At 44.6% G+C, this 12297-nt stretch overlaps 1 protein-coding gene across 2 annotated transcripts in view; it reads left to right on the top strand.

Annotated features, from left to right (window-relative positions):
* The window catches only part of BICD2 (BICD cargo adaptor 2), a 92411-nt gene that overhangs the window by 68131 nt on the left and 11983 nt on the right, over positions 1-12297 (top strand). For both annotated transcript variants that reach the window (XM_083156185.1, XM_083156184.1), the window contains exons 3-4: positions 7864-8016; positions 9983-10423. In XM_083156185.1, coding sequence (XP_083012311.1) covers positions 7864-8016; positions 9983-10423 — 594 coding nt within the window. The remainder of the gene's footprint in view (positions 1-7863; positions 8017-9982; positions 10424-12297) is intronic.

Below are 12297 nucleotides of genomic sequence, written 5' to 3'. Positions count from 1 at the left end.
TAATTTTGATATAAATTCTAATCCAAGAATATGATTTATTAATTGGCGGACAAAAGTCCAAAACGGCACAGAACTGCATCCTTACACTCACCCATGATAATAAGTATCATGGGTGAGTGTAAGGCAAGACCACAGAAAACACTCTATTACATTGCATGTAATTCTCTTCAATACATAGAGAAATACAGAGACCCTGAATGTTTAGATCTTTTGAAATGGCTCTAGAACACTGACCTCTTAGAGAAATATGAGTTCTTCTGTTTGTTGGAAACTGTAGTAAATGCAGGATATATCTGTTAGATGTTCTGTATTTTAGCGGTTATATTTATATGTTACAATACGACGAAAACAGTGGTATTGTGGCTTAGAACTAATCCTGGAATTTGAGCATCTAGTAAATAAGGAGTATATATCTATATTATATCTTCTCCACTAACAATTAACATTATTATTATTACCAGTTATTTATTTAGCACACACATATTCCACAGCACTTTACAGAGAGTATTTGAACATTCACATCGGTCCCTGCCCCAGTGGAGCTTACAATCTATATTCCCTACCACATGTACACGCACACAGACATGCTAGGGTTAATTTTGTAGGAAGCCAATTAGCCTACCAATATATTTGTGTATTGTGGGTGTAAACCGCAGCACACAGAGGAAACCCACACAAACACAGGGAGAATATACAAACTCTGCACAGTTAGGGCCATGGTGGGTATCAAACCCATGACCTCAGTGCTGTGAGGCAGTAATGATAACCATTACACTATCCGTACTGCCCACCAGACCTTATTCTGGAACCTGAGTGTCTATCGTAAATCCGGAGTATTTATAAATGGTATATATATATCTTCTCCCCACTAACCATTGGAACTAGTCACGGTATCTGAGCGTCTATAGTAAATATGGAGTATTTATAAATGGTGTGTGTGTGTGTGTATATATAAACCCCCCCCCCCCCCCTGCAATTCACGGCACCCACGCGACCCCCCTCCTGCGATTCGCGGCGCGACCCCCCGCGATTTATTTTTCATTTTTTGAATGTTCTCATATTCATTCTCATGTGTTGACATGGACACCAATGAAATGCCACACTTATGTCAACATTTACATGTGTTGACCTTTCTGTGTTGATTTTTTCTTGTGGCGATTCGCGGCACCCCCCCGCGGTTCGTGGCACCACCCCACCCTGTGACCCCTCCCGCGATTCGCGAGAAAACCCACCCCTCCCGCGATTCGCGGCAACCCCCCGCACCCTCCCTCCTGCGATTCGCGGCAACCCCCCTGCCCCCGCGACCCCACTCCTGCAATTCGCTGCAACCCCCCCGCGCCCGCAATTTACGGCACCCCCCACGACCCCCGCTCCCACAATTCGCAACCCCCCCTTGCGCGATTCACGCCCCACTCCTGCGCTTTGCGCCCCCCCCCCTACCGAGATTCACCGACAGCTGGGCCCCCCCTCCCGCAATTCTGCCCCCTCCCTCGATTCACGGCACCCCCCGCGCCCCTCCCACAATTCACGGCACCCCCCGCGCCCCTCCCACAATTCACGGCACCCCTGCTCCCCTCTTTAGTCCCCCGTATGCCCACACACCCCTATCACTACCCAGCTTCCTGCTCTCCTGAACCATAACTTCCACCACTGGGGAGTCGCTGACGCTGTGTTGCCCCCATACCCCTATCATGCCTCATAGCCCAGCCTCCTGCTCTCATGCACCCTAACTCCCACCCAGTAGGAGGAGACACTGACTCCTGTACTGCAACGCTGGACCCTCACCCACTGGCAGAAGCTGCACTGTGTCTCCCACCCTCCTCTTTAGTCCCCCTTATGCCCACACACCCCTATCACTACCCAGCCTCCTTTTTTCCTGTGTTGTGACCTCCGCCAGTGGGGAGCCGCTGACTCAAAAACACCCTACTATACTATTGCACACACACACCCACACCCACACACACCCACACACACCCACCCACCCACAAATGTCACTGTACCATCCACACTATCAATGTACATCTTACTCTAACTGCTTTTTAATTAAACAAAACAATACACACCCCCTTCCAAATCATATGCTCTCTATTTAACACATTTCACCTATAACTCAAGTTGCAATACAGGCATCTTTCATACAATTCTAACCATATTTCTCACAATACAAACGTTCACAAATTAAGAGGGCGCAGCCCCTTACGACGGTGTGAAGAGCGCCCGTAGGGCGCGATGAATCACCTTATATAAATATAAATAAATATATATATATATATATACATATATATACAGAGGCTGGAGGTGCGGCACTCGTAGCTTCGTTATTGGCGAATCAATAAACACACCGTGATACGGTAGCTGGGTGATCAACGTTTCATATAACTTTGTATTTTTCTTCAGGATAAAGGTCATAAAAAAACACACATACCTTTATAGGTGAGTACAGACATGTGCAAACACAACGTGCCAGTGAAGGGAGGCCCGCCCTTCCACAGGAGGGGGGTTTAGTGACATCATCATAGGGCGTCCGATAGACGCTACGTGGTTACCATGGTGACTTAATTAAAATCTGCACGGGCCAAAAATAACACTCGTGCAGATTTTAATTAAGTCACCATGGTAACCACGTAGCGTCTATCGGACGCCCTATGATGATGTCACTAAACCCCCCTCCTGTGGAAGGGCGGGCCTCCCTTCACTGGCACGTTGTGTTTGCACTTGTCTGTTCTCACCTATAAAGGTATGTGTGTTTTTTATGACCTTTATCCTGAAGAAAAATACAAAGTTATTTGAAACGTTGATCACCCAGCTACCGTGTCACGGTGTGTTTATTGATTTGCCAATAACGAAGCTACGAGTGCCGCACCTCCAGCCTCTGTACAGTATGTATGATTTCTGTGAGGGCACCGGCTGCAGCACCATCGCTGTTCTATAGCAGTGCCAGACCTTATATATATATATATATATATATATATATATATATATATATATATATATATATATATATCTATCTATCTTCTCCCCACTAACAATTAGAAAAAGTCCCGGTACCTGAGCGTCTATAATAAATATGGAGTATTTATAAATGTTATATATATCTTCTCCACGAACAATTAGATCATGTAACGCTTTTCAGAAAAACTGTTCTCTTTGGAAAGTTTTTGTTCTTGCCCGATGGCTTGAGCACGTCCCATCCATCATCTTGTACACCGAGTGCACCCTCATTAGTGCTGGGTGTAATAAGCTGGCATCTGTTGGTAATATTTACTGCCACGCTTCCCAGCTAAGAATGACCCCATTGTTGCCATGTGGATTATTTGTCAGACGGAGCGCGGGCTGTATGTAAATCACTTGCTAAGTCTGCGTCTTTTTGTCTCCAGATTACGGGCCACGTTGGGACACCAGACACATTTCATGGTTTTTGTCCAGGACTTATTGTCCATTATGTTACGTGTTTAAATGTCCCACGCAGCAAGATTCATCTTATGCTCATGGCAAATAATGGTTGTATTCACAATGCAGTAAAATCTAGTTACCACAAAATGTTCCTACGACAATTTCCATCATGGCACCACCAAAAACTACACTGGCACACAGAAGAGAGCATTTTATTCTTCTTGTTGTGCCCCCTTCTAGTTACTGATCTCCAGCTGTATATGACCGATCTGATAGACATACATACAGAATGTCAACACCGTAATATTTACACACCGCACGTTTGCTTGTTCAGAATATTGACAGAACTATTTTTTTTTTTTTTTTTTTGCCTAAAACTAACCAAACCACAATTCACAACATGTCAACATTCTGGTGTTGGCATTTGATATTTTCTGAGTAACTTGGCATTACTGCCTCACAGCGCTGAGGTCATGGGTTTGATTCCCACCATGGCTCTAACTGTGTGGCGTTTGTATATTCTCCCCGTGCTTGCGTAGGTTTCCTCCAGGTATTCTTGTTTCCGCCCACAATCCAAAAATATACTGGTAGTTTTATTGGCTCCCAGGAAATTAACCCTAGAATTAATATATGTGTGTGCGTGTACATGTGGTGGGGAATATAGATTGCAAGCTCCACCGGGGCAGAGACTGAAGGGAATTTTCAACTACTCCCTGTAAAGCGCTGCAGAATATGTGTGCGCTATATAAATAACTAGTAATAATAATTTGAATACCTGGAGGCAGGGCAAGTGTAACTTAAATAACTGCGTACTCTGCATTTTCACTTCTGTCCTTCTCATTTAGGACACTCTGGGAGGAGCCTAGCTATAGTTAATGAAATCTTTTTGTGTATTACATTCGTGGTTTACATTTTTGAAAATGTACGGTTAAGCATTTGAGTACCAAGTGAATTTGTCAAAATAGGTGTGAAAATTGCCACAAAAACCTTTTTATATTCATAATGACCTGTAATGTTTATCTTGCATAGGAAACATCATTTTTTTTACATAAACTTTTTAATCTGAATTTATATCACAAATGTGAGCGACGCTGGCATTTTTCGCAGATATTTAGAACATCGCTCACAGAGATGCTGGCACTCAAAGGGTTAAAAGTAAAAAAAAAAAGGTTATGGCGAATAGGTATTACATGATCAGTCTTATGTAGCAATTCTTCACCTGTGACATGTTTTATAACTGCATGCATGCTTAGATTTCTTTGTAATGAATCTGATTTTTAGAGTCGGCTCTTGCCTAGCTCTTGCAGGGGAAGTAATTGTAACTGCACACATTGGCTATGCTTTCTCCATATTCTTTGTGTCCTTGAAATCTGTAAAATATGGTGTCTGTGAAAAGCCCCCCGTATAACTCACGTCCTCCATTGTGTCTTTAGCCTACAGCACAGTTACAGACGCAATAACACAGGTCTCTGGAAGTACTGTCACAGTCAATCTGCATTCGTTCTTCTCTGCAGAATGCTTCTCTGCCCTATAGGTGATTGTAATATTACCGCATGATAGGAGAAGGTCAGGATTAGCCCTAGCAGGATTAGTATAATGTTGCTGCAATTTCACCATGTATTGTTATGACTGCAGACCGTGGGCTAAGCGGATACTTCCTTATTTTTATGTCGTCTTCCCTATTGACCTATTCATGAACAAAAGGCATACAGTATATGTCACCCGTGACATACGGACTCTCCCGCTTCCTGCAAGCCGGTAACTTGCCAATGCTTACTTCATACCAAGATGGGACTATTGGATATATTAATTGCTCACATGTTTGCGTTAGTAGAATGAATGATCTTCCATTGAGTTTAACTTGCAGACAATACATTTTATGTCCCGCTAATAAGTCATCGGTTAATCTGTAGGCAAACCAATGTGCTCTGTGCTTCTCGGCTGAGTAAATATCAATATTATGCACTGCAGACAATGCTATGGGACAGCTGGATGAATAATGAGTCCTATGCAGTGCTTGTCAGCTTAGTACAGCAGCCGCGTTCCTGACGTGTGATTGACACCCAGTGGTCACTCCGATAATCCTGGTAACAAGCGGGCGCCCAGGCACCTCTGCGTTCTGTACAATAAATATGCCACTGACTGCATTGAGGAAAACTAAGGTTCCTCTGTCAGATTATGTTTTACAGTATTTAGCACTTTGTGTTCTCTGGCATGGAAATAAAAACTTTCAGTTGCACAGAAACGCATGATGAATTGCCAGTGAACCAAAGGGTTAATATCCCCAGACTGGGGCGTTTATTCCACCACGGTGCTAATTACTTACCCGCAGCCGCAATTACTTTCCTATTTGCATTCACAATTATATATCTTTAACGTTTAGTAAAACCCATTATCCTCACGGAGCAACATTCTGACATTTTTTTTTTAGCAATTCCAGAGAAGTAACTAGGGCGACTTGCGCTTCATCTGGAGAACGGGCTATTGTTGCAGACGGCGCAGTTTTCCTTGCCACAATATCTAGGCTTATCTGCCTATTCTCTGCCCTGTAATTTTAGTTATTGCTCATTCAGCTGCACAGCTGTATATGTTGCAGGCGAGTGTTTGGGGTGGGTGTGGGGGGGGGGGGGGTGTCTGTGTAGTTTATTCTTAGGTTCAAATTGCAATCCTGCCTTCCTTGAAATATTCTGTCTGGGCAGAAGTTCATTTCTGGCTATACATGGACTAATCCAGTGGAGGCTTCATTTTACAGGCCCAACGGCTGCGGGGCCAGATGGGCCTGCTAGTCTGAGCAGCAGAGACTATGCCCTCTCACACCGCTTTTTAAGAGGTTGTTAGTTACCAAATGTTGGAATATTTTGGTATTGCCATCTGGAATATGAAGTGTGACTAGCAATATGCTCATTCTCAGCTACTGTGCATCAGATAACTGTTCCTGAACATATACTGAACACACTGCAAGAATCTAGGCCAGGGATGGGGAACCTTTGGCCCTCCAGCTGCTGTTGAACTACACATCCCAGCATGCCCTGCTACAGTTTTGCTATTTGGCCATGCTAAAACAGTTGCAGGGCATGCTGTGACGTGTAGTTCAACAACAGCAGGAGGGACAAAGGTTTCCCATCCCTGGTCTAGGCAGTGATTGCAGAGAAATGAAAAAAATTTGTAAAGTATGTTTGGCGGGATGGTAGTTGGTTGTGGTTGGTGTAGATGGTATCGGTGTCACCACCGATACCATCTACTCCACAGATTCTTGCACTTGGTCCTCAGGACCCCACACAGTGCATGGTTTGCAGAATTCCTCACAGAATCACAAGTGAAAATATTAGCTACATCTGTGGATATTTTTTAAATGGGTCAGTGAGTAATGAGTGCACCTGTAAAAAAATGTGAACTGTGTGGGGTCCGGAGGACTGAGTTTGAGAACCCCTGATCTACACCAAAGACATCTCTTTTGGTAGCCTGAAGGTCAATACACACGGGGCGACATATCGCCCGGCTATATATAACCGAGCGATGTATCGCTCAATGTCCCCTTTTCATCGGCGACCAGAGATGGTCGCTGATGAAAAGAAACCTCTGCCGGCGGTGCCGCAGAGATAATCAGCTGGTTGCAGGAGCAAGCTCCTGTGACCAGCAATTAGAACGGGTCAGAAAACGGAAGCGCACACCTGGCAATTTGTCGCCGGGGCACACTCCCATCACTGGCAATATGGTCGCCAGTGACCATATTGCTCGCGATATTAGCAAACATCGCTGCCGTGTGTAAACGGCTTTACTGCTATTTCCATGCAACTGTGCATCTCCTGGGTCATTGATGCATTTAATAGGTCTGTTATTTTTTCTGGGCATAGATATTTGTGTCTGAGACTCTGTTGTCCACCTTTAACCCTTTACAGTGGCCTTAGCACTTATTCACACCTCTGGCTGGGGGACAAAGTTCTCAGTTTCTGTGACAATCGGAAAGGAATGTGACCGGTAACTCAGCAGCTGAACTAATAATGGGATTTCTGTGTCCCCACTACACTAATCTGCTGAACAAATAAGGAGCCGTAATCCATTCCTCCTCCTTTATCTCAATTTACTTCCAGGGTTATATGGTAACTGTAAAACATGTCATTTTTTTGTTACATTTTACTTCTGCTTAGCCGTCCATGACTCTTCTTTGCCTTGTTATGGTACTGCTGTGTTTAAGCTGTTGTCACGCTCAGGTCATGCTGTTTGGCAAAGGATTATGGGAGTTGCATTTTTTTTTTTAAGAGAATGCATTTATAATGTGTCTGCTCTTGTGATAATTAGCGCTTGTTAATCCGGGATTTAATGTACTGTAAAGCAAAAAAATTATCCTGTTTGTATAAGTGTACATCAATTTGAGGTGTGTGTGTATATTATGTATGTTTGTATGTATGTATATTTATGATTTTAATGTAGGTTGGAGCACATTTTCAAGAAACTGTATTTTAATTCCAGCTGAATCAGAATGTGGAGGCACAGCGTTCCCGCCTGCGTGATGAAATCAAAGAGTACAAATTTCGTGAAGCGAGATTGCTCCAGGACTACACCGAGTTGGAGGAGGAGAACATCTCCTTGCAGAAACAAGTGTCCATTCTTAAACAAAACCAGGTGAGTTCAACCCATCTATTGCCACAATAAGTAATTAGGGTATAGGGCACCACATGCTGTCAGGGCATGGAACTCTGATATAATCCTAATTTTGGTACATTTCACTTTCGGAGGCCATTGTTCCTTTTTTTGTATTTTTATTGCCATTTGATTTTATTATACTGAAGCTTTTTTGGGTGAGTATTTTACCTTTCAATCAGAGGGGGCAGGCGTCTCAGTCCTGTAATGTTTACTACCTGCCGTTTGTTAGGAAGTGTGGAGCTCAGTTTTAAGTCGGGTACGCACTAGACCAGGGGTCTTCAACCTTTACTAGTGTGGGCAACATAAAAAAATTCAACAAATTCTGAGGGCCACTCTATAATGTGGTATTTATGCCCCCATAGATATCACAGCGGCCTGACGGACTCATGTGCATGGCGGGTGGGGAGGGGGCACTGAGACCAGCTCAGCAGGCCACGGGTTGAAAACCCCTGCACTAGACGATACACTCCATGAACGATATCGATAAATGAACTTCCCGGTGTCACGGACAAGCGATATTGTGAATTCATGCTGAATAATATAACTATATTGTTCAGTGACGTCATACTATCTCCCGCTTCGTACATGCAATAATTGACGATCTAGTTAAATTGAGTTGTATGTACGGTTGACGGAGGGCATCGTAAACGACCCGTGGGAGCGCGCAGCGTTAGTAATATGTAGTATATTACAAACGATGTTGCTCTGAAGGGCCAAAATTAGTGATCTTTTTTTAAATATCTCTATAGTGTGTATGTGTGTGTGTGTGGGGGGGGGGGGGGGCTTTAGAGTGGGGATCTTTGTTTTGTGATGAGTGTTTTCTGACTGAGGAGAGAAAAGAGGAGAAAGTATCTGAGCGCAGTGTAAAGGCCCCCATACACTAGGGCAACTTGTCCTTAGGACAAGTCGCCCCCGACTTCCCCCTGAGCTTCCCCGGCTTCTCCCCGGGGGAGCTTGATTAGATTGGCACTTGATGTGCCATTTTTTACATGTAAAAAACCCAGGGAGCAGGGGGGGGGGGGGGAGGCTACAGAGCAGGGCTGCTGGTGGGAGCAGGGGGGGCTGGGGACGCTGCGGGGGACACAGGCGGCATAGAGCCGGGCAGAGGGAGCCGGGAGCTGTCAGTGCTAGAAAAAAAAGCCTATACATTGAATGGGCAGCCTGTGATTGGCTGAGCGCTCTCTCAGCCAATTGCTGACTGGCTGAGAGAGCGCTCAGCCAATCACAGGCCGCCCATTCATTGTATGGGCTTTTTTTTTTTATTCAGTACTGACAGCTCCCGGCTCCCCCTGCCCGGCTTTATGCCGCCTGTGTACCCCGCAGCGTCCCCAGCCCCCCCTGCTCCCTCCACCGCCGCGCCGCCCCACTAGGTCCCAAGTCGGGTGGTCGGACGTGCAGCAGGTCCGACCACCCGACGCAGATCCGATGCGCACGGGACCGCGCATCGGATCTGAGGGGACATCAAAACTAGCCGATTTTGGTCCGATTTCGGCCAGATCCGACTGATCTGACCAAAATCGGCTAGTGTATGGGGGCCATTAGCTTATCATTCTACTTGGTATAGGTGAGGTACGGTATACTGTATTAAATATTATTGTCATCTAATAACTGGAGTTGTGAGGGAATGACAATGATGAAATTATCTTTCACAGTTGTGGTATTGTAACCTTATTATATATGCAATCACAGGGCTGTAGCTCACATCCCAAACATGTATTTACAGTACATGGATGCAATGTGAACTGTGATGGCTGAGAGACAAAAAAAAATCATACTCCACTTAATGATTGTTCTTAGCGGTTCTACATCTGTCAGATGGCAGCGTATGTTGGCTAGATTTCGTTTTTAAATTCATAATCATTACGTTTTTTTTGTGTTGAACTGTTAGTTATCATGCTGATGGTTCCCCTGTAACCACTGACTTCTGACAACTCTTGTACTACAGGTGGAATTTGAGGGTCTCAAACATGAGATTAAGAGACTGGAAGAAGAGACAGAGTTTCTCAACAGCCAGCTGGAAGATGCCATCAGGCTGAAAGAGATATCGGAGAGACAGTTGGAGGAAACTCTCGAGACCTTGAAGACTGAACGCGAACAGAAGAATAACCTGCGCAAAGAGCTGTCTCATTACATGAACATCAACGACTCCATGTACAGCAACCACCTGAACCTCTCCCTCGATGGACTCAAGTTCAGCGATGAGATCACAGAGCCCAACAACGATGAGGTCATGAATGGTTTCGAGCATAATGGAGTCATCAAGATTAACAATGATAACAAAATGTCCACTCCCAAGAAAAATGACCCATCCCCAAGCTTGGTTTCTGACCTGCTAAGTGAACTGAACATCTCTGAAATACAAAAGTTAAAACAGCAACTGATGCAGGTATGGAAAGGGTCTTTGCTTATAGAAGTTTTTCTAGGCTGTATGGTCTAGAGCAGCAGTTCTAAAACTGTGGGTCCTGGCCACCTCAACATGGGGTCACGACTATGTTGCTGACCATCAGGCTAATGTGTCTGTGGAGGGGAGACAGGGTATGACTCTTTAAGCAAACATCCACAGCTTCCCTCTTCCATCCCCCTGTCACCCTTTATCATCCCCCCCCCATTACCCACTGCCTCCCAGTCACAAAAGCGATCACTTCACTGACCACACATGTTGCAGCGATTCAGTAATAACTTGCTGGGGTCCGGTAATCATTCAGCAAATTAGTTTGAGCGCCCCTGGTCTAGAGTTTATTACTTTCTCAAATGCTATTGATATGTTATAAGATCCCCCCCCCCCCCCCCATAATGGTTATAATCTGCCTTCATGCATGGAGTTAGTCACTTGGGCATGATATTCAAACACTCGTCCCATACTCCAGTACCCCCTCCCCAAACCCATATTCCAATGGCCAGATGGTATATGTGTAAAAGTTGGTGACACTTTTGTAGTTGTATCACACATCAGGGTAATTTGAGTGTTCTCAAATAGCGCTGTCGGCTGAAATACTTATAAACATAGTGCTAGTGGTCACTGGGTAACTGCATTTGCATCTTCAATGTATTATGTATTCATCTGTAAATAGTTACTACAAAAACAACAGCAAAGTAAAATAAAAGGCTTAAGAGTACATTTTTATACTATACCAAGACCAACATTCTGGCTGTCCTCACAACTATGGTTTCTGGCTCTCCAAATATATTAGGTTCCCTACACTGGAATACAGTCATCCGGAATTCCAGTTGGAAAGTATGTGGGGCTAGCTATCTAGTGGGCAGCTGGAGAATAGGGGTGGTAAGGTTTAGGCACTAGAGGGGGACTTAGTGTTATGCTGCAGGGAGTGAAAGGTTAAGGTTCGGCTATGGTGAGAAGCGGGGGGGGGGGGGGGGGTAGGTATTAGTCACCAGGAAGTGGGGTTTAGGCACTGGAGGGGTGTAGGGGTTCGGCACTAGCAAGGAGGGTTAGGCTTTGGTGAGGGTTAGTCTGTTAGAAGCTCTCTTCTAGCAGACTAACCTTTAACTGACCCCGGGTGGGATTCCCTCCATCAGGTTGCTGGTGTCAGTATTCTGACCGCCAATCATCTGTATGTATCGCGTATTTAACTAGCTTCTGAGCATTGTATTGCTTTCAGTCTTCCACTACTGCTCCACTGGCATGTCCTCCATTTTGAAGTGGGTGGAGAATGCTCAGAGCAGCAGGAATTTTCCTCCTCGCCTTTGATTTAGGTTATTAACAACAGTTCTGCATGTGACAGGTTGTGTGACATTTGGGGAGATGTATTAAGCCTTGGAAAGTGAAAAATGTGGAAAAGTTGCCCGAAGCTGCTATCCCTCTCCAAGGCATGATACATCTCTCCCATGATATGATGAGGAGAATAGACATAAGAATGAAGTCACATAATCTTGTGGATGCAGCAGTTCCCCAAAAAGGATTCACCTGTTTAAAGCACAGGTATATGAACATAGTTGAAAATAAAAGTTATTAGTATGTTAAGTATTCCATGTTACTTTTGATGCTGAAAAAACTATAGAAGTCCATTATAGAAATATTAAAGGTTTTAGTTTTATTCGTCTAAACCAGTGGTAGCCAACCCTAGCCCTCGAGAGCTACCAACAGTTCACATTTTCCAGACAACCTAGCTGCTGCACTATTTTAAAAGATCCACAGGTGGAGCTCATTACTTCACTTGTGATTCTGTGAGGAGATCTGGAAAACATTAACTGTTGGTAGCTCTCGAGGACTAGGGTTGGCTACCCCAAGTCTAAACCAAATGT

The sequence above is a fragment of the Crinia signifera genome, chromosome 8 (genome assembly GCF_055691185.1).
Source record: "Crinia signifera chromosome 8, ASM5569118v1, whole genome shotgun sequence".
Classification (NCBI taxonomy): domain Eukaryota; kingdom Metazoa; phylum Chordata; class Amphibia; order Anura; family Myobatrachidae; genus Crinia; species Crinia signifera.
This window is presented reverse-complemented; position numbering and strand designations above follow the sequence as displayed.